General features: G+C 42.7%; 3 protein-coding genes across 9 annotated transcripts in view; 2 read left to right on the top strand and 1 right to left on the bottom strand.

The window, feature by feature from the left end:
- CHEK2 (checkpoint kinase 2) overlaps positions 1 to 11,052 on the top strand; it is a 20,786-nt gene extending 9,734 nt beyond the window's left edge. For 2 of the 4 annotated variants that reach the window (XM_042805059.1, XM_032986790.2), the window contains exons 10-15: positions 164 to 250; positions 1,064 to 1,227; positions 1,443 to 1,558; positions 2,945 to 3,030; positions 10,139 to 10,219; positions 10,816 to 11,052. In XM_042805059.1, the coding sequence (XP_042660993.1) occupies positions 164 to 250; positions 1,064 to 1,227; positions 1,443 to 1,558; positions 2,945 to 3,030; positions 10,139 to 10,219; positions 10,816 to 10,908 (627 nt within the window). In that variant the 3' untranslated portion in view covers positions 10,909 to 11,052. Of the gene's footprint in view, positions 1 to 163; positions 251 to 1,063; positions 1,228 to 1,442; positions 1,559 to 2,944; positions 3,031 to 6,410; positions 6,566 to 10,138; positions 10,220 to 10,815 lie in introns of those variants that run through there. The other 2 variants (XR_006166720.1, XM_042805061.1) reach the window with 2 other exon arrangements.
- Positions 6,823 to 21,787, bottom strand: LOC122154684. 2 transcript variants are annotated; one of them, XR_006166719.1, is made up of 3 exons: positions 21,678 to 21,787; positions 10,781 to 10,885; positions 6,823 to 7,095 (listed from the first exon to the last, which is right to left on the bottom strand). XR_006166719.1 is itself a non-coding variant. In XM_042805058.1 (2 exons), exon 2 carries the CDS (start codon positions 15,387 to 15,389, stop codon positions 13,278 to 13,280), a length of 2,112 nt encoding a protein of 703 aa, XP_042660992.1. In that variant the 5' UTR covers positions 15,390 to 15,570; positions 21,678 to 21,767; the 3' UTR covers positions 12,712 to 13,277. The 2 variants fall into 2 exon arrangements, 1 of the variants encoding a protein (XP_042660992.1); XM_042805058.1 differs by lacking the exons at positions 6,823 to 7,095; positions 10,781 to 10,885 and adding an exon at positions 12,712 to 15,570 and having other exon boundaries at positions 21,678 to 21,767.
- Positions 20,939 to 22,396, top strand: part of TTC28 (tetratricopeptide repeat domain 28) — a 196,713-nt gene continuing 195,255 nt past the window's right edge. For all 3 annotated transcript variants that reach the window (XM_032992901.2, XM_042805055.1, XM_042805056.1), the window contains exon 1: positions 20,939 to 22,241. In XM_032992901.2, the coding sequence (XP_032848792.2) occupies positions 21,621 to 22,241 (621 nt within the window). In that variant the 5' untranslated portion in view covers positions 20,939 to 21,620. The remainder of the gene's footprint in view (positions 22,242 to 22,396) is intronic.

The raw sequence follows: 22,396 nt of genomic DNA on the forward strand, positions 1-22,396 counted from the left end.
TGTTTTTAAGAAGAGTCATGTGCTGTGTGGCTTTAAATGCACACATGCCTCTTACACGATCATTTCAGTTATCTTGCCATTGCCACATGAAATACTGGGAAGCTTACATTTGAAAAAAAAAGTTAATAGTCCGTTTTCTCTGATTGTATGTCTATATATCTAGTACCTTCATGACAATGGAATTATACACCGAGATCTAAAGCCAGAGAATGTACTACTTTCATCTTCAGAAGAGGCATGTCTTATAAAGGTAAGGAAGCTTACATTTCTTATTCATTTAGGAATTGGGGAGTATTCCTTCCCATTTTTCTCAATATTTAGTTAAACATAGCAAAAAAAAAATATTATTAAATTAGTCATACAAACTATGAAGTAACTTTAAAACAATGAGTTTTTTTTCATAATTTTAATTTTACTTTTGTGGATATTTCAGCCCATGCATTTATCAAAGAACAACTGAGAAATGTTGTGCTAATATAGCACTTTGAGTACACAACTTCAAATGTCAATTTTTTAAATTTTTTTTTTTTCAATAAAATCTGAATTCTTGAATTACAGACAGCATTTCCACAAATAGTCAGGCTGTGTGACGACAGGGTTTTTTGTTGTTGTTTTGTTTTTTCTTTTTTTGGGGGGGGTGTGGGGTGTGTGTTAGGGTTTTTTGTGGTTGTTTTTTGTGGGTGAGTGTTTTGTTTGTTTTTTCTTCGCCCCCCTCCCCGTTGAATCGATTTGCATGATAAACTGTTTATTTTTCACGTAATTTCTAATAAGCTACAATTCTTTTGTTCTGTGGTTGTCCATTCACATCCAAATCTTGGAGTACTTTTTGTTAGTGTAAAGTGTGATCCTCTGTCATATTTCTCCCTACTCCTCCTCTCCCTTTCTCAGTTGTTGTTTCTTGCATACTTAATAATGTTTGGGGTAAATTTTGTTTATAGTAATGTACTGGAACTAACTTGGAATGAACGAACAGTGTTACCTCCTGATATATGTTGACAGTATGCTATGTTCTAGTACAGTCAATCCTAATATGTAACGTGGTGTTACCATTTTTAAATACAAGATTACAGATTTCGGACAATCCAAGATTCTTGGAGAAACTTCTCTTATGAAAACGTTATGTGGTACTCCCACGTATCTTGCTCCTGAGGTTCTAAATTCACTTGGGACTGCTGGATACAGCCGAGCTGTGGACTGCTGGAGTTTAGGAGTTATTCTTTTTGTATGGTAAGATATAGATGCTACCTTCACTGGGCAGTCATTGACATACATGGCTTGAGACTTGGCAACTTCAGTATCTTTATTAGGAAGTGAAAGTGTGTTTAAAACTATATATGTGTAAAAGACACTATGATAGCAGACACTTTAAAATGTGTGATTTTAGTGTTTCATTTGCTATGACAAAATCTGTGTTGTTTAACTTGTTTTATTCTTTTGTATAGCTTGTGTGGATACCCACCATTTAACGAGCAAAATACTCAACTACCTCTGAAAGATCAAATCACTCGAGGAGAATACACATTCATTTCAAAAGAATGGAAGCATGTATCAGACACGGGTATGACTCCATTACAGTGGGTAGCAGAATATCTAGCTCTTTTGCTGTAGTTTTTGTTTTCCTTTAGCTTCCTGTCAGCTGTATGGCATGTTGATATAATTATTTTTTAAAGTAGTCTCTTAAAAATGTTTGTCGGGGGTTTTTTTGGGTTTTGTATTGTTTTTTTCTTTCTTTAGGTTCGAAGTTGAAGCATGTGAAAGAACAGATACATTTTAATTGAAGAGATTTCTTAGTAATATTTAGCTTTATTAACTACAGAAGCATAGAGTTTGTTGGCACTCATGTCTATTTTTCCTCTTTTCACTTTTTCTTCTGACTTTATCGAGCTGATCTACAAACTTTGCCTTGCACAAAGATTCTTGAAGTGGTGAACCAAAAATGCCAGGAATTTAGGGGATGTGAGTTAGAATTCCAAGAGAGAAATTTTAAGAGTAATTTTGTGGTGATAGTCTTTGAGCTTAAAATATCAGCCATATTTATGGAATCAGTTATTAAGTTTGGCCAACTCTAAGATAAGTAGTCTGCAAAACTATTTGAGTTTTTGCATAGCAAACTAGAATGATAGGTACTGTTTGCATGCTTTTCCTCTTCAGGACATTTTATATGCACAAAATCATTGTTGTATTTGCCTTGGATACTCCTTTGTATGTGCAGAGGAGTTTCTAATAAATGATGTGATCATTCTTTTTTCTAATAAATTTATGAAATACAACTCCTTCCTGAATTATTTGAAGCTTATTCAATAATGTCAGACATACATGAGAATGGAAATCATGCATAGTCCTAATGGTATGTAGACCAGAATAATGAGATACCATGAAAAATAAATCTTGCCAAAATTCCTTTATGGGAGATTTTGAATCATAAAGTATTACATAAACACCATATTTTTCACAGTATCTATTAAGCAGTTTCCTAAGAAAATAAAGTTTATGTGATTATATTGAGCATACATGTGCATGTCTTGTCTCTTCTTTCCCATCTTTGCAGACAGATAATCTGCTTTCCAAGACACTGTAAACCAGGAAACTAAATTAATCTGGCTTTGCTTGTCCACAGTTATAGTGAAGCTTTAGGAAAGTGCTGAACTTCCTGTGCATGCTCAAAACATAAAATGTGGTCATGCTCAGTGTATCTACTGGTAATTCTGGTATACTGAAAAGTGTTGAATCATGTGCATGTGAAGGGAAAATGGTAACAGTCTGCAGCTCTCCCTATGCGTAGAAACAAGAGAAATGATCTGCCCAGCCAGTGTTTTTGGGCATTGATCTCCAGTGTTGCAAGACGCATTGTTGCACATAACTTTGGTGTATGCATATTGCAGAATGCATTTTCAGGTAATGAATTTATTGATCATATGCCAACCAACTCTTTTTATTATCTTAGCTCTGGATCTTGTGAAGAAGCTGTTAGTAGTGGATCCAAGCAAACGTCTTACAACAGAGGAAGCCTTAGAGCATCCTTGGCTTCAGGTAGGAATTGAGCTTTAACTGAAATACAGCAAAGCTGGGTTGTTCTGGGGATAACTTCTTGATGTAAATTCAAAGGCAGATCAATAGCCTGAACATTATGAGGTTTTATTGACACAATTCTTTACCTTCATGGGAATAACAACTGTTGCCTTAAGTCAGAACTTAAATCTGCCTGTCTGTAGGTTTTTTTGCCTCTGACACTAGCCAGCAGAAGAGCACGTGGTGCATCTCATGGGCATGCACTGCTGCCTGCCTGCCAGCTGGTTATACAGTTTCTGCTGGCTGCTGTAAGACTGGAGAGATCCTGCTGCCTACTTACAGAAAGAGAAGAGAGAAAGAAAAGGCCATATGTTTAGGAATTATTTGTTTTACTGGCATTGTCGATGACATGTAGGAGGAGGATCCATCAGATCCCAACCTGTAGGATATTAGCCCAGATACTGTAGCTACCACTTTCCTGTTGAACAACTCTAAACCAGAGTGAGCATCCTGAATAGACTGCTGCTGTGTCTCTCTGTTGGAAGGAAGATGATCTTGCAGCACCTTGTTGTGCGTCAAAGCCTTTGTGGGATGGAGCTTTCTCTTTCTTGCAGCAAACAGAACAGAGTTGCTTCTTTGCTCTCCCAACAAGTAAATGCTGTCTCTGCAGCATGCAGATTTTCTTCTTTTCCTTTTCTCCTTGTCTTTTCCTCTTGCAATGGCAACTAGACACCCTGTTGTTTTTCAATGTGTTTATTTTCTTGGCCCCTGTCCCTGGCAAAGCCTTCATTAGTTCTTACCCCTTCCTATTCCTGCTTTTACAGCACGATACACTTTCTTGGTCCTTCAGTTCCATAGTCCTTCTCAACTGTTGTTGCTGCTTTTTGTAGTCTTGTAGCCTTGCCTGGTGCGGTTCAATGCCTTTTCCCGCCCTAAACACTTATTTGCTTGATTTCTCTCTTCATTTGACTTCTCATTTGCCCTCTACCTTGTCATGAGGTCTTCATGTGTAGGTTTTACCTTGCCACATCACATATTCTTCTGCCAGAGCGCAAAAGGAATCAGTAACTTCTTCTCTTCTCCAAAGTGGCCACACTATCCTTAGTTTTATGTCTGTTGGCTTTTCTCTTTATTATCTGGATAATGTGTTGTCTTTGTGGCTTAACTATCTAACGGCACTGCAGCTCACATGACTTTGTGTGCTCTCTCTATGCAGGCTGAGGGCATTTCTCAGCCTTGGCCAATTTGATTACCTCCTGATGCAGCCTGACCCATGCTAGAATGTGTCTTACTGTTAACCATGTTATGACCCTTGGACAACAGCCATAAGAACTTGTATAGGAGAGCTTTTTGTTCTCTTGGTTTCATGATCTTTATTACATCATCATATAATAAAGGCAGCTCAAAGCAGCTTGGGTCCTTGCCAAGTAATATAATTCTCTTGGACTAAATCCATAATATCTCATTGTTGATGCATCTTCAGTAACCTGTATTCAGGTAAGGGAGAAGAGCTCAGATTCTATAATTTGTCTACCTGTTCAGCTGGAAGAAGATGTTTTGCAGTCTCTCTGTTCACTGTTCTGTGGTTACCCCACAGATGTTTGACTCTGGATCATGTTTTATAGGCACTATAGTGTGCTGAAGAATTCTGTCAAGCTAGGCCCTGTTCTAGCCTATCACCTAACACAGCGTGCTGTGTCAGGACTCTTGCAGTTCTGTCATCTCTGGCCTTTCCATCAAAACAGCTTTTGTGGGAGGAAGTTGAAACTGAATTTGATGTTAAGAGAATCAGACTTCAGTGGTCCTAATGGTCTCTGCTCGGGAAAACTTGGAATAGGTAGAGCTTGCAAATATCTGCATGGGTCAACATGTAGATTAGTGGTTGAACACAAGTGATAGGCACAGTTCTTTCTACTTTTGTGTCATGCCATCCAGCAAGTTGCAAGTCTGCTGCTCTATTTAATGCCAGCTTTTCTGTCACTAATTCTTTCCCACTAGCCACTTGGCTTCTCTTGGAAGATGTGGTGCCAGTTCAACAGCAGAGGTTGACAGGCCTCTATCTTTATGTTTTTTGAAGGATACTGGTAATTAGCTGCTCCTCTCCATACTCTGGTGCTGCTTCAACACTCTGTATGCCTCCATGACTTGGTCTGAATTTAATGGAAAATCCTGGATCTCTGGAATTTTTTTCTCAGAAAATAAAGCCCAGTCTGCATCTGTAGCTAGTCTGTGCTTTCAAATTTTTAGTCCCTGCAGAGAGGACTACAAAAAAAGCATGGCGTATTCTGCTGAATACCTTCTTTCAATACAACCATCAGCTTCTGCAACCTTTATGAGACACCTTTTCTCAGAACTCTTTAACATCTGAGAATCAATATGTGTTTTTTAGAGACCAAGTCTGATTGTGGTTCTGATAGGATGGACCTCCTCTGAGCACTGTAACAGAGTCCCACTTCCTCATCTTGTTTGTGTGGGCAGGCAGCGCAGAATCCTGCAGAGTGTGTTTCTGGCAAGTGTCCAGGACTACTATGTTCTTACTGTGATAAGTATGAATAAGTGTCACTGGTTTGGGAACCCTGTGTGTAGGTGATGGTTTCCCTGCCTCCTGTTTCAGTCTAGTTAGGTTTGTGAGAGGTAGTCTTTAGGTGGTCTTTTATTAATTTTGGCACTCCAGAGGTGACCACTGGGCCTATGAGCTTTCCTGGGTATTTTCACTTGAGAAGGCTGAAAAAAGTCACCCAGCCTACCTCTGAGCTACACAACAGATTCTATTTACTCAGGCCAAACATAATGCTATTCCTATTTCCCCACTGGGAGCAGCATCTGGTTTCAGATGCTTAGGTAAAGAGCATCAGAAACAGAGTGGAAGCCAGGGAATAAGATTCAATGCTCAACAGCTGGCAGCTTCCTGAAACAGAAATTGCATTTGGATGACTGTTTTTAAGTCATTAACTTGTCCTAATTACACTGCTGGGCACCAGAAAATTCTTCCTGCCATTCCTGGCTTTTACTACTGTAGTTTTGTGTGTAATGGCCACAGTGAGTTAATCGCATGTAGATTCTTACACTTCTATTATAATTATGAGCAGGAAATGTTATTGATAAACCATGCTACACTGATTTTAAGAATCGCTGGTATATATATTGGGAAAGGGGAAATCTATAACAGTGATTTGGACAAGCTAAGAATTTGAGATATTCCAGTATGTAAACTCAGGTTGTTAGCATTTTGATTATATATTCCCCTTAGGGACACTTCTGTACTGTTATGCTTAATTTCAAAGACAGGACAAAAAGTTTCAGCAAACATCATACTCGCAAATCCAAATGTCATATTCAGATGCCATTCTTTAAACTGTTTCCCTTCATGGGCTGTTACTAAGAGTATCAGTTGTTTATAGGTGATGTACACTGCCTGCTTGGAAGGCCAACATCCAATATGTTCAGTTCTAGATATCACACACGTTGAATACTACCACCAAAAGAGCTCCTTGAGTCCTGTTACTGTAAGTGGTAAGAAGGAGTTACTGGCTCCCCACTCCCTCTTGTGTTGTCTGTAAGTATTGTCTTTACAAGTTAGTTTGAAAATACACAACAGACGCATACTTTATGTGTACAGCTGATGCCTGTTAGCACTCTAATGATTTTGGGTCCACTAAGGCATTTTTCAGATAGTAAAAGTAAACGTGTTCTCCAAACAAAACTTAATTTTAACAGCTTTATTTAAAACAGTACCAGTTTCAAATTAGTGTTTTAAATACCTGTGCTGTTTATTCTATTCTTTGCTTAAATCTAAAACTATAAAACTTAGTGGACTGCTTAAACCTAAGTAATACTCAGTGGAGATGTCTTACCTGTATTTACCAGGTACTTAAAAAAAACAAAAAAACAAAACATTTTTCAAAGGCATATAAACAACTAATTGCTGTTTCTACCTCTGAAAACTTCACTGGGATCTTTTGAATGGGACAGGATTAGTTTGGCTGCATGCTAAAGAAAAACGTATGTGTTTGTTATATAAATGGAAAAATAATTATCTTACCTTACCCATCAACTCAAATGTAACCACAGTCAAAACAGATGACACTGGAAAAGACAGACAAGTCCCAATTCTATATAAAATAAACTGGATGCTCACATCAAAGCCTTGTTGTAGCGCTTAAGAACATATTTGAACCAAAAAAGGAGATACTGCAATACTCCATAGCTTAGAAAAAGAAACCTTTCCCTGCATTCACCCAGGAAAAACAGTTAAAACATTTGAAATCCTTAGGAGTTCAATGATCCTTATTTCTGTTTGTCTCTAGCAGTGAATGTCCCATTTGCTTCTCTTTTGAGTTTCCCAATCTTTGCTGTGACAATGGAATGAAATTACACAACCTCTTAGCTTCAGTTGGTTGTTCAGCATAAATGTCTGATTTTGGTTCTAGATCAGTTGTTCAGTTGGTGAGCACACAGTCACTGTTCAAAACTCAGCCGAAGGAAATGATGTGTATTAAATCACTATGAGCAGCATAGTTTAGTCCTGAGAAAGGTTTAAAGACCTGATTTCAGGTTTGGAAGTCTGCTTTAGGATTTGCAGCAACCCATTCTAATAAAATTCCTGCAGGAGAAATTGCCGAAACTAGAGAATGAGATTCTTCTCTTTCAAACAGGGTGTATACTATGTCAACTAAATGTCATTTGCACTGATTTTCTGTTCCCTGAGGTTGCCCAGCATATACCAAGAGCACTCTGGTCACTGGCAGCTGAACCAGAATGAGGTTACATGCTAGCTTTTTCTCTTGAAACACACCTGACTTTGTGCTAAACTAGCTTCTCTTAACAAAGGATCTCTGCTGCCCTTCCCTCTCCTGTGCTGTCGTTCCCTCCTCTTAATGCTTCTGCAGCTGGGCCTGTTTGTGCATGATTGAGACTAATAAGTCCACTTCTTTCACAGTGCATCTCTCCCGGACACTTTCCCTCCACTGATCGCAGCTTCTGCCTTACCACTTTGGGTATCTAGAAAATGAACTGTACTATCCAGTCAACTTCTGTACAGATATGAATGCTCTCTGAATAGTATAATATTTGTTGATAATCATCTGGGTTTTCAAAAGGGAAACTTCACTTCAGTGAAATTCTTGCCCAAATGCTGAATATTTGCTTTCCAAATGTTTCCATTTACAGCCTTTAATATGTTCTATGGACTTATGTATCTTAAGGTAACTGGGATGCTTTTTAAGATGTTTTGTTTGAAAGTTCAGTGTGTAGTTTTTGTTTTGTTTTTGTTGGGTTTTTTTTTGTGCTTGTTTTTGATTTTTTGTTTGTTTGTTTTTTAGGGCACGGGTGTTTTAGCTAGCTCTACCTACTGTGTACAACAGGTTTGCTTTGCAGGGGTGGTAATGAAAACTACACAAATTTTATATACTGATGCAGCTCAGCTAGTGGAAATGAAAATATGCAGTTAGAAAGGGAAGTCATTAGGAGAACGGAATGTAAGACTAGAAGGAAAACACTTGTTTTTCAAGAGGTATTAACTCTGTTCTGGTGAAAGCAAGCTGCACAAACTCCTAGCCTGTATGTTCTTTTCTTTCAATTTTGTTATACTTTGTTGAATGATACTGTAAGTTCAGTTTTAGCTTGACCAGTATTAGCTGTGTGGTTATTGAGGGGAAACTGTTTCTTTGTAGAATAAAATAGAACTATTATTTCTCACCAGCACTGTACATAAAGCTCAAAATCCTATTGTGGGGCATATTAGAATCATAGAATGGTTTGGGTTGGAAGGGACCTTTAAAGGCCATCTAGTCCAACCCCCCTGCCATGGGCAGGGACACCTTCCACTAGATCAGGTTGCTCAAAGCCCCATCCATCCCGGCCTTGAGCACTTCCAGGGAGGGAGCATCTACAGTCTTTCTGGTCAACCTGTTCCAGTGCCTCACCACCCTCATGGTAAAAACTTTCTTCCTTGTGTCTAGTCTGAATCTATCTTCTTTCAGTTGAAAACCATTACCCTTTGTCCTATCGCTACAGGCCCTATTAAAAAGTCTGCCCCCATCTTTCTTATAAGCCCCCTTTAAGAACTGAAAGGCAGCAATAAGGTCTGCCCAGAGCCTTCTCTTCTCCAGGCTGAACCCCCCAACTCTCTCAGCCCGGCCTCCCAGGGGAGCTGCTCCAGCCCCTCAGTCATCTTTGTGGCCTCCTCTGGACCTGCTCAAGCAGCTCCATGTCCTGATGTTGGGGGCCCCCGAGCTGGTCAGAGCGCTGCAGTTGAGGTCTCACAAGAGTGGAGTAGGGGGGGAGAATTCCCTCTATTGACCTGCTGGCCATGCTTCTTTTGGTGTGACCCAGGATACGGTTAGCTTTCTGGGCTGCAGGCATGCATTACCAACTCATGTCCAGCTTTTCATCCACCAGTACCCCCAAGTCCTCCTCCACAGGGCTGCTCTCGATCTACTCATCACCCACCCTACATTGATACCAGGGGTTGCCCTGACCCATGGGCAGGACCTTGCACGTGGCCTTGTTGAACCTCACATGGGCCCACTTCTCGAGCTTGTCCAGGTCCCTCCGAGTAACATCGCATCCCTCAGGTGTGTCAGCTGCACCACTCAGCTTGGTGTCATCTGCACAATTCTTGAGGGTGCACTCAATCCTGCTGCCTATGTCATTGATAAGATAGTAAACAATACTGGTCCCAGTTTGGGCCCCTGAGGGACGCCACCTGATCTCTATCCAGACATCGAGTCATTGACCACTGCTTTCTGGATGCAGCCATCCAGCCAATTCCTTATCCATTGAATAGTTCATCCATCAAATCCATATCTTTCCAATTTAAAGAGAAGGATGTTGTGGGGGACCCTGTCAAAGGCATTACAGAGTTCCAGGTAGACAACATCTGTAGTTCTTCCCTTCCCTTGTCCACTGATGTAGTCACTCCATCATAGAAGGCCACTAGTTTGACCAGGCAATTCTTGTGTGTATTGAAGCCATATTAGGAACGTGTTTATTTGGGGGGAAGTGGGGGAACCTCCTTTTCTCCTTCATTTATTCATTCCTTAATTGCTGATCCATTTCATTAGCCAAAATGTAGGCTTTTTCCTTAAATATTCCATATACTGCTTAGAGTTACTGCTTTTTTTCACAGGATGAAGATATGAAGAGTACATTTCAACAGGTACTTGCTCAGACACATGCCAATATGAATCCACCACAAACATCAAAAATGGTATGTGTGACAGATTATTTTAAGATTAATTCCTGATGCACAGAGAAACTAGATTTTTGAAGTAATCAATGTTAAGAAAATCAATTCATTTTGAGAACTTAAAACAGTGTGCAATTTGGCTGTATGTAGTAGGCTGCTACTTATTTCTGCTTTCTGAATAGAAGCAATGGACTTTTGTGCTTTGGCAAGATACTTTGTTTAAATGTATAGAAACAGTCTCCTAGGCTTTAAATGATTATTCATATATTTAAAATGAACTTGTTGCACATGTATGTTTCGATGGATTCAAGTCATAAATGTTTAGTAGTCAAGGAGAAATTCTCATGTTAGTGAAATTTTAGAATGGTATCGTGACATTCATTACCAGATGCTAATTAGGAGAATTTTAAACAGTAGTGGAAGATAAAGCTGGGGGGAGTGTCTTATGTGAGAATTATCGAATATAGTTAGATAAATCTTGGTACAGAAACATTTGTTAGTCATGCTGCTTTTTTGGACACGGAAAGGAGACTTTATCGAACATCTGTAATTCTGTAGCAAGCCAAACAGGCTCCGTCTTACCTGTTTTCACGTAGCCATCCTGCTGTATCTTTTAGCCAACCACAACAAGAAAGCGTCTCCATGAAAATGAGGAAGAATCTGGCCCTTCTAAGCGTGCTGTTCCTTCTACATTTCAGAAAATGAGGTGAAAAGAAAGAGAAAGTGACTTTTGTTAACTATAGCTTTTTTTTTTTTTTACGGAAAGCAGAATTTTTATTTTAGAAAAATCTTAATAATGGAATAACTGTTGAAGATACAATTGCTAAATAAAAATAACTTTGTGAGACTGAAGTGACTGCTGTGTATGCATGAGAATATATACAAATAGCCATATTCCATTTCATCCAGCTGTCTGACTCAAGGAGAATATCAGAAAAAACAGCAAACTAAGTTACTAAAAATTTTTAGGCTAGCTTCATCACCACCTACACTCTTTCTTCTGTTCCAGTTTCTAGCTTGGTGTGGAAATAATGCTAGGTCCTCAGAGATGAAAAAAGAATACGAAGTTTGCTGAGCTTTTGCCTGAGACACAGTATTGTATTACCTGACATAAATGCTGCTCACAGACTTCTGAGGACACTTATAATATTCAGATTTGATGTAAAACTACTGATGGAGCTTGAGATGCTCTGGACTTCAGATAAAGCTAAATACTGGTCTGGCAGACTCAACACTGTTGTGATCTGTGAAGTGGTTGATAGGCTTTCAAAGGAAAAGTTATCATCTGCATGTAGTTTCTAACCAGTCTGTTTTTGAAGAGTGTGTACTATCTTTATTTCCTTTAGGATGGACTGAGTAAGAGGAAACATGCTAACAAGTGATGTAAGGAAGTTCTCGCCAGAGAAGAACTAGGTATTGAACTGAGAGATAAACCATTTTTAATTTGCTTGTCTGTTAAAATTTTGGATTGTGTGCCTCTTACTAAAGGATATTAATTCCATTATTGACTAATAGGGAGTAATTTAGTAACTTTGTTCTAAAACATGCATCTTCTGGTTAAAGGCACTTACTGTAAATTGATCTGGAAAGAATAAGTTTGTTATGACATAAACCAGTGTCAGGTAAGAATTAAGATATTAATGAGTCAGGTTTTCCCATATATGCCTATCACAGAGATCTTGTGTGGTTTGAGATATTTGATATTATCCATTGCTAATGATAAAGTGTCAGTTATTGTACATTCATATTTTTCTTAATGAACCAGATGGAGGAACATCCATGGGCATCTGGATGAAAAAAAATACCACTGGTTCAAATCTACTCCAGATACACAGGGGTGGTAAAACAGAAGAAAAGCATGTCTATCCTCTAATGACATTCCCTTTCTGGTGCACCCAGGTGACTGATTGGCACATCCTCAAAGAGTTCTAGTACTGGCTGTAGCTCATCTGAAGTAAAAGGGCATACTCAGCTGCCATTTGCTAAATAAAAGAATCTTAAAGGATTTGGGTGTGTTTGGGCTAGGTTTGTGATCTGGTGTTACTGCAAATGCTGATACCTTTGGGATTTGGTTACCAGTGATTTTAAAACGATCTGCATCACTACAGATGAGAAGACAATTCACTAGCTACTACTTACACAGTAGATTAAGTATAATTGGTCTTTAGGCAGAAATGGAAAACTTCTATAATTTCTTCCTCCATCTTTTTTACATCCCACTATTGCTAGATTATTTTTATTAACTGCTTTGCTTGAATACTTTCCCTGGGTCCTGATTAAGACTTGCTTTCTAATGAAATCTTAATTTTGATCTCACTATTTGAAGTCAAACCTTTGAGCCGATTGCCACATGTTCACCATTTTATTGCAGAAAGCTTTCTGAAGTTTCAGACTCCTACAGTTTTTCCATGAAAGACTAAACTTGGGAGGTGTTATTAAATTCCCCTCAGGTAAAGCGGCATCCAGTTTTCACTTAGACAACTGACGTGCGGAAAACAGACTCCACAATCTGATAGATTGTAAAGTAGGTGTGTTTATTCAGCGCTGGGCACACAGGGGATCGCTCCTCCTATTGCGTGCACCGATATGGCACCGTTGCCTTAGATTTATAGAGCAAATGATTACATATTCATAATATTTCGCAATACGCCTATACATATGCATTACCTATCCCCGCTTCGTATTAAAATTAGCATTTCCAAAATCTCCTCCCAATTGAGTCTGCGCAGTGCCTTCTGGTGGTGGTCGTTGGGTCTTTGGGGATGAAGTCAAGCTCCTCTTCCTCCTGTCCGCTCTGTGACCCCAGGCTTCGCGCAGACTCAGTCACTTACTGGCTGTTGTCCAAACCGTAGGTCTAGTCCCAACCGGCTTTGTACTGATAAAACCTAGAGACTCCATACCTCGGCTCATCATGTTATACAAACTATCTACTTTCTAGCAAATCATTAGGCAAACTCTTATCTCGACTATTTCCCTCCTCATCCCTTTCTTGCTATTCCCATATTAACCCTTACATCCCCTGTTCCTATCTAGGCCCTGTATCAATCCCCCCTTTTCTTATCATACTAAGTAAATTCTTTTACTTCAGCAATTTTCCTGAATAGTATAAAGCCTCATGCATAGCAGTTATCCTTTTAAACATTCTCCAGACCCATAAATATAACATGATGGTTAATACTAATAAAATTCCTAAACTACCTAGTAGGATCACAATGGGGTGTATCATAGTGTTAAGGATCCCTGCTGCAGAAGGCGACCAGCCGAAAAGAGTATCCCACCAGTTATGACTTGCATCTTGTTTTGTTCTTTGCAAAACCCTGTTTATTTCTTTTGTATCATGGTGAACAGTGACTAAAGTTTTCTCTCCGTTTCTCTGAATTTCTCTTAAGATCCCTAACAGGTCTTGGTGTTTAATTAATTGCCTTACTAATGTAAGGTTCATTCCAATAGGTGTAGGTGATAACTCGAGATACCCTGTGATTTTAGATTTTATCAGCTGGTGAGAAACCACTGGTGCCCAATATACAAAGTCACACCCAATGATCTTAGCAAAGTTACAAATACAGAAATTAGAATGATTCCCAATAGGCAAAGTTACATTGTCATGATCTATCTCTACGAATACGCAAGCGGTTCTTAAACATATACAGCCTTGACCAGTATATACAATCACGGTTTTCTTACTATTATCTGGGTGAATTTCGAAGTGGCAGATACTTTGCTCAGTGTCAAGGCATACGTCTTGGGCATCAATTGTATTACTTTCACAGATGAACCCCTGTTGTTCTCGGGTAATACAAGATTCCACGTTTACAGTCTGCCATTTCTCATTCACCTTCCGGGCCCATGCTCTATGTTCTGAAGGATAGAGCACTGTTTCCTCATGATTCAACCCTAATGCAATGATGGGATGGATTACATAAACTGTGGCATTACGTATAGTGAGCACAAAGGCAGTAGCCATGTTAGTAGTGGGGTCATAGGTAAAATTCACCATAGTCCACCAAGATTGGAATCTCCTTTCAAAATTGGTGGCTTTGTCCCAAACAGCCTTTCGGATTTCAACTGGAAAAATTCCTTCATTCCCTTCCCTTATAATCAAGGCAGCGGTTGCCTGCATCCATAACTGTGCTTGTATACAACTAAAAGCTAAAGACACATTATCCTTAACCATACTAAGTGCATCTAGTATTAGTCTGTGGTCTTGGTCCTCATCCTTTTCCCAACTTGGCAATACTTTTGAGACTTGCCATTGACTAGTTCCCAATGCCAATAAAGATGACTGTAGAGGCTGCCTTAGCCTTGTTAAATCACTTGTTGCAGTGGCCAACTTGTTCATTAATACTTCTGAATCGATTCCATTCAAAACTCCCGATCCTGTTCTTAATACCCCAGTTAAATCTCTTTTCATTCTGCTCCTAAGGTGCGTTTGTTTTTGTGACCACATCGTCCAGCCCTTGAAAGATGTTCTTAAGAAAGAAAGACAGGCTGGTTGGATTTCTGAGATATTAGTCTGTATTATCAATTCGACATGCTTAAGAGACCATTCTGGGTTAAACAGTAATTGTTGTTGACCCACATTCCTAATCATATATGGGCCAATTTCATAAATCTTGGGTTCCGGTTTTGTTCGGGGTTGAGTTGTTTGAGTTGTAAGGGGCCCCCTGGTCGTAGGAGGTACGGCGTGTATCTTAAAATTTATCATAAGGCCTCCTTCTATTTTAAGCTCTTGGCCATTATTAGCCCAGAAACAACTGACCACAACAGTCTGTGTTAACATAAAATCATACCAACAATCTAATTTACCTGGGCGGACACATCCCTCTCGATGGCCACCCTCGGAGGTTGATTCTATCAGAATTCCAGTTACCTTTTCGTGGGTTGTTCCATTAATCATTTGACACCCTATTTTAATTTCATCTCCTATGATTCTTTTGAGTATCCACTCTTTTTCCAATTTCTCCCATTTTGGTAACATATATGGATAGTCAGCATCTGTTCGCCACAGGACTATAACCGCCAATTTACCAGTAATGTTTCTATCCTCAGTTGTCAGGGCTTCGGACCAAGGCCACTCAGCACTTTCAGCCCTTTCCAATCTTTGGTTTATAATTATGATCACAAAAATAATTTTCTCAACTGACTTTCTAAAAGCTGGGTTATTAAATATTCTTGACCCCAATGTGCTCATTTTACTCGTGTGAGCTTCAGTTTTAGTTCATTATCACCTGCTATTGCCTTCCAGGAAGTTGTAGGGGCCTTCTTGATCCGAGTATGGTGAATCCAGGAGTTGTGTTCTTTGATCTTAACTGCCGTAAAAGAAGTGAGAAGTACTTGGTATGGTCCCTCCCACTGTGGCTCCAGATTCTTTTCTGTAAGAGATTTTACATACACGTAATCTCCAGGTTGTATATCATGAATAGGTCCATCCAGACCTCTCCCTCGAGTACCAGTTACATGTTTTCTGATTTTATTGAGCTGTTTCCCTAATGCCACCATGTAGGAGCTCATAATTTCATCTCCAATTTGTGTAGATATTCCTCTCTGTACCCCGTAGGGTTGTCCATATAAAATTTCAAAGGGGCTTAGCCCTTCCCTTGCCCTTGGCCTTGTCCGTATGCGTAAAAGGGCCAAGGGAAGGGACTGAGGCCATGTCAGGTTTGCTTCTTGCCCCAATTTTACAATTTGCTGTTTGATTAAGTGGTTCATCTTCTCCACTTGACCGCTCGACTGAGGGCAGTACGGGGTATGAAGCTGCCAATCTATACCCAAATGGTGGCTAATTTGTTGTACTATTTTTGAGACAAAGTGTGGTCCTCTATCTGAGGATATGATTGCCGGAATCCCAAATCGTGGTATTATTTCTTGTATCAGTACTTTAGTTACTTCCCGAGCCTTAGCTGTTCTAGTAGGGAATGCTTCTGGCCAGCCTGAAAAGGTATCAGTCAGTACCAACAAATATCGATACCCCCCTTTCCTTGGTAATTCTGTAAAATCTACTTGCCATTGTTGCCCAGGCCCGTTGCCCTTCCCAATCTGGCCCATTTCTAGTTTGGGGGCATTCTTGGGATTAGTCCGGAGGCAGATGTCGCATTGTCGAGTCACCTGCCTTACCGTGGTATACAAATTTCTGGCTACAATCTCTTTTATCAAGTGACTATACAAAGCTTCTGCTCCCCAGTGTCTCTTCCTATGCCCCTCTCATGTGAAATGCCATAGTAAACGAGAGGGGATAACTAACTTTCCCTGTGGGGTATAAGCCCACCCTTCCTTGTTATATGTCCCCTCCAAATCTGCAATATGTTTCTGATCCTCCCTGGTATATTCTGGTTTACTTTCCAGGGAAATTTGCCTATCAGGAATAAGTGCTCCTTCCGTCTTTATCTCTATTTTGGCAACCCGTTTTGCCTCTCTATCCGCCAGCTCGTTTCCTTTTTCCAATTCAGAGCTCGCCTTTTGGTGTGCTTTAGTATGCATAATCGCCACCTTCTCAGGAAGTTGAACAGCTTCTAATAGTTTAAAAATTTCCTCCGCATGTTTGATGTTTTTCCCTTGGGAGTTCAATAGTCCTCTTTCTTTCCAGATTGCTCCATGTGCATGCACAACTCCGAAAGCGTATTTGGAGTCCGTGTATATGTTTATGATCTTACCCTTGGCTAGTTCCAGGGCTCGAGTTAAAGCGATTATTTCTGCCTTTTGTGCAGAAGTATTTGCAGGCAGAGGTCCTGATTCTATTACCTTTTGACTGGTGGTAACGGCATACCCCGCGTGTTGATTACCGTTCAGGACGTAACTGCTTCCGTCCGTGAACCAGCTCTCCTCATCCTTCATGGGGCTTTCCTTCAGGTCAGGGCGACTTGAGTATGTCGCCTCAATTGTTTCCAAGCAGTCATGGTGCACTAGTTCCCCCATGTTACCGCTGAGGAAGGAAGCTGGGTTGACAATATTAGTGACTACTATCTGTACATCATCTTGTTCTACTAGTGCAGCTTGGTATTTCAGAAATCTTTATGGAGAGAGCCAATGCCCTCCCTTTGCTTCCAGGACTGCCAATACTGTATGGGACACATAGGCAGTCATTTTCTGGCCCAGAGTGAACTTCCGAGCTTCCTGTATGTTCAGTATCAGGGCAGCAACCGCTCGCAGACACCCAGGCCACCCTTTTGCAGTCGCATCTAGTTGTTTAGAGAGGTAGGTGACAGCTCGTCGGTATGGACCTAGGTCTTGTGCCAGTATTCCCAGGGCAATGCCCTGCTTCTCATGAGAAAAGAGAAGAAGTGGTTTACTCACATCTGGGAGTCCTAGAGCCGGGGCTGACATCAAAGCCTTCTTCAGCAAATCGAAGGCTTGCTCAGCCTCCTCATCCCATTCGAGGTGCGTCTGTTCGGTGGTTGTTAGCGCATACAGGGGCTTAACAAGCAGTCCATAATTATATATCCATAGCCTGCACCACCCCGTCATTCCCAAGAAGGTCCTTAATTCTTTTACTGTCTGGGGTTTCGGGGTTTGACATATGGCCTCCTTACGGGACTGTCCCAAAGTTCTTTGCCCTGCAGTGATCTCATAGCCCAGATAGTTTACTTTGCGTTGTATCACCTGGGCTTTCTTCTTAGAGACCTGATACCCCTGTAGTCCCAAAAAATTTAACAAGCTCACCGTCCACGTTGCACAGTCCTCTTCTGTCTCGGTAGCGATCAAAATGTCGTCCACGTACTGCAATAATTTTCCTTTTTCGGATGGGGCTTCCCAGGATTCCAAGTCCTTTGCAAGCTGGTTGCCAAAAAGAGTAGGGCTATTCTTGAATCCTTGTGGCAACACCGTCCAGGTGAGCTGGGTCTTTCGACCAGTTTTAGGATTTTCCCATTCGAATGCAAACAACTTTTGGTTGGCTTTATGGAGAGGAAGGCAAAAGAAGGCGTCCTTCAAATCTAAGACAGTAAACCAAATCAACTCTGGTGTTAATACAGTTAACAGGGTATATGGGTTTGCTACCACTGGGTGGAGATCTTCAACTATTCTATTCACAGCCTGTAGGTCCTGAACCACCCTATATGACCCATCAGGTTTCCGAACGGGCAGTATAGGGGTATTGAACTCAGACTCACACTCCTCTAGTAACCCTAATTGCAAAAATTTTTCTATTACTGGTCGGATTCCTTCCCTATCTTCCCTTTTTAAAGGGTACTGTTTAATTCTCACCGGTTGTTGGCCTTCCTTGATCCTAACCTCAATCGGTAGAGCGTTTTTCGCCCTTCCAGGTACATCGGTAGCCCAAACTCCCGGATATATTTGGTTTAAAATTTCCTCGCTAATTTCTCCTCCTAACAAAAAACTAGTTAGAGTTAGACTCAGCACTTGAATGTATTGCTGATCTTTTACCTCCAAGGTGACTTCCCCTTTTTCAAAGGTAATTTTTGCTTCCAGCAAGTCCCTCCCCAGGAGAGCTTTTGGGGAGTTAGGCATATAAAGGAATTTATGAATTCCCCATTGCTTTCCCAATTTATACTCTAAAGGTTTACAAAAATACGCCTTTTCAGATTGGCCGGTCGCTCCCTTTACCATAACATAGTCGTCCCCTAGTGGTATTAAAGCTTGATTCAAAACCGAGTACGTTGCTCCCGTGTCTACCAAAAATTCTACTTCTTCTTGTTCTCTCTCCAGCTTAAGTTTAACCAGTGGATCCGCCAGGGTAGATCCCCCAGGTCCCCGTCAGTCCTCTGTTACATTTGCTATTTTTACATTCATTGAAGCCTTCCCATTCTCCCTCCTATTCTTCGGACATTCCTTTCTCCAATGCCTGAAACCCTTGCACAAAGCACACTGATCCCACCCCAGCCGCGGTTGTTGCTTGGCTGGTCTCTGAACCAGAGTGGCCATCAACTTCATCTGTCCTTGTCGACATTCTTCTTCCCTATTGCTAAACACTTTCCACGCCTCCTCTAACAATACCTCCAGATTCCTACTTTCCGTAGGGCACAACTTCTGAAGTTTTCGCCTTATGTCTCCTGTAGATTGGCCCATGAACAAGGAAACTAGTTGTTGTATTCCTACTTCTGATCCCGGATCCAACGGTGTATTACGGCGCATTACATCTCTCAGTCGATCCAAGAATTCGGATGGGGACTCGGAAGGACCCTGTTTCACTGCATATAAAGCTGACCAATTTATAGTTTTTGGGATCGCTCTTTCTATCCCCTTTGCAATCCATTCCTGATACACCCGTAACCTTTCCATATGTGCCGATCTATTTGGTTCCCATTTCGGGTCTTGGAGGGGAAAATATTCCTTAACGTCTCCCCCGGTAATCTTATAATGATCCTCCGCCAAGTCTCCTGCTGTTTTTAGAATCAATTGTTTCTCTGTTTCAGTCATATATTCTAATAGTAACTGTATATCACTCCAATCCGGGTTGTGCTGTTTTATAATAAATTGGAAGTGTTTAGCTACATCATGTGGATCGCGTCTATAGTTTTTCGCAATTCCCCTCCATGCTTCCAAATCAGCGGTGGTGAAGGGCACCCTAACCAACATTGTACCACCTTCCGGCCCCACGGCTTCCCGAAGGGGTGCCTGTAAAATACTTGTTGCTGTCTTTTGTCTAGTGTGGGCGGATACCGGACTATCGGGAGAGTCCGCCGTTCCTTCCGAGTCGGCATCCTGATCCTGTGTTCGGGGGGGAGGTTTAAACAAATCATCATCTTGTTCTGAGGTTTGGTGAACCTTATCTACCTTCGTACATCTCTGTCCAATGCTACATGATCAGCAACATCTCTTTAGCTTACCCCTACTTTCCTTACTTTCTCGCTCAAGTGCGAGCACCATAGGGTCCTGTGGGGGTACTAACCCACAGTCCCTTTGCCACTCTGGGTGATTCCTCAAAGTGAAAAACATATCCGCGTATGATACCTCATCCCATTTTCCTTATCTCCTTAAAAACAACATAAGTTGTAACTAAGTGTTATAGTCCAGTGTTCCATTAAGCGGCCATTTAGCGCCATCCTCTAGCTTATACAGCGGCCACCACTGATTGCAATATTTTACAAGAGTCCTTTTGCTTTCCGTGCCTCCGCTCCCTGCAATGTCCCGCCAATGGGCGAGTATACAGCCGAGAGGGCTCTTTTTTAATACCCCTCCCTGAGTATTACCCATCTTGTTTTTGTAAAACACTTACTCCAAACGTTCACACCTAACACGATCACCACACAGCATTCACTCACGATCTCACAATCTCACGGACGTCCACACACTTACAGCACTTTCATCAGGAGTTAAAACAAAACACAACAAAACAAAGGCCTTTCAATCACTCTTGCCTGTGGGCGCCCTATCGGCCAACAGGTCCCCGATTGGAGCCAGCGACCGCTCTATCGGTCTGTGGCAAGATATAATTGCCCCCTAGACTCCCCTAACCCGCACGAATTCGTGCCTTTTCGGTGCACCTACCCGGGCCTTGGCTGCATGCCAGACGTCTCTGTGCGATTTACCAGCTGCCCCAGCCACGCGTACGACTTACAGGCTCCTATCCTTGAACAGACTGTTTAGTCCGTGGCTTCAGGAAGTCCTTGTCTGCTCCCATGGTGAGCGGCTGGTAGCGGAGGCTCCTCCGAGGAAAGTGCTCGGGGCGCGCCTGGGAGAGTCCGCCCCGCAGTCGATCCCGTAGTCGAGCAGAGAGTCTCCTGGCTGGCTCGCCAAAACTGACATGCGGAAAACAGACTCCACAATCTGATAGATTGTAAAGTAGGTGTGTTTATTCAGCGCTGGGCACACAGGGGATCGCTCCTCCTATTGTGTGCACCGATATGGCACCGTTGCCTTAGATTTATAGAGCAAATGATTACATATTCATAATATTTCGCAATACGCCTATACATATGCATTACCTATCCCCGCTTCGTATTAAAATTAGCATTTCCAAAATCTCCTCCCAATTGAGTCTGCGCAGTGCCTTCTGGTGGTGGTCGTTGGGTCTTTGGGGATGAAGTCAAGCTCCTCTTCCTCCTGTCCGCTCTGTGACCCCAGGCTTCGCGCAGACTCAGTCACTTACTGGCTGTTGTCCAAACCGTAGGTCTAGTCCCAACCGGCTTTGTACTGATAAAACCTAGAGACTCCATACCTCGGCTCATCATGTTATACAAACTATCTACTTTCTAGCAAATCATTAGGCAAACTCTTATCTCGACTATTTCCCTCGTCATCCCCTTCTTGCTATTCCCATATTAACCCTTACATCCCCTGTTCCTATCTAGGCCCAGTATCACAGTAAACTATTATTTCTTCATTGTGTATTATTCACAGCATGAGAGTCTTCATCATAATCTGTTTACCGGGTTCATTTCAACAGGCATGGGTCTACAGCCTTTGAAAGGCTTCGGTTAGGATGCTGGTTGTACAAACGCGCTGAGAAGGCAAAGGCTGAGGAGCGATGCCCATTACTGACCTGCCTGGGAGCTGCAGGCGCTCGGCGTGGAAGCCCACTTACCCTCAAGCAGCTGTTGCTGAGGCGGCGGCTGCCGTTGGGCGATGGTCTTCCACCTTCGTGGCACTGGAGCGGCGTTCTCCGTGGCGATGGGGCTTGGAAGCGTTCGCCGCGGGTCAGCTGAAGAGGCGGGCTGCCTGCTCTTTCTGTGCGGCCCCGGCGGAGGCCGGGCTCGCCCTCCGGACCGCCGGCAGCCGCGGGGCACGGCGCAGCGGCCTGTCCCGGGCGGGGGGGGGGCCGGCCTCCAGCCGCAGGACGTCCGGCGCAGGGCCGCGGCGGAGCGGGCCTGGCGCCGTCGGGCGGGGGGTGTCCGGGGTCCGAGCGGAGCCCAGCCCCGGGGGCGGGGCCGGGGGCAGTGCGGTTCCCTCCGAGCCGGGCCCGGAACGTGGCGCCGTGGGCCGGAGCGGGATCGGGATCGGCCCGGCGGGGGGCGGCGGCGGCCGCGGCCCCCTCAGGAGGAGGAGCCGGAGCGCGATGGAGCAACAGGCGCCGCCGCCCGCCCCGCCGGGGGCCGTAGCGGGGGGCCGGGCTCGGCGGCGGCGGGAGCGGGACGCTGAGCCTCCCCGGGTGAGTTGACGCCGGGCGGGCGGCGTGCCGGAGCGGCGGGCGAGGAGGCGGGAAGGCGCCGCCGGGCCGGGCCGGGCACGATCCCGATCCCTGCCCGCGGGCGTCGCGGGGAAGTTGCGGAGCGCGGGCGGGCCGCCGTCCGAGCCCGGACGGGG

The sequence above is a fragment of the Tyto alba genome, unplaced genomic scaffold, assembly GCF_018691265.1.
Source record: "Tyto alba isolate M040663 unplaced genomic scaffold, T.alba_DEE_v4.0 Super-Scaffold_44, whole genome shotgun sequence".
NCBI lineage: Eukaryota > Metazoa > Chordata > Aves > Strigiformes > Tytonidae > Tyto > Tyto alba.

Bases quoted from the DNA above. Each gene is read 5' to 3' on its own strand.
- LOC122154684 (XM_042805058.1), bottom strand. From the start codon at position 15,389: ATGAGCACATTGGGGTCAAGAATATTTAATAACCCAGCTTTTAGAAAG.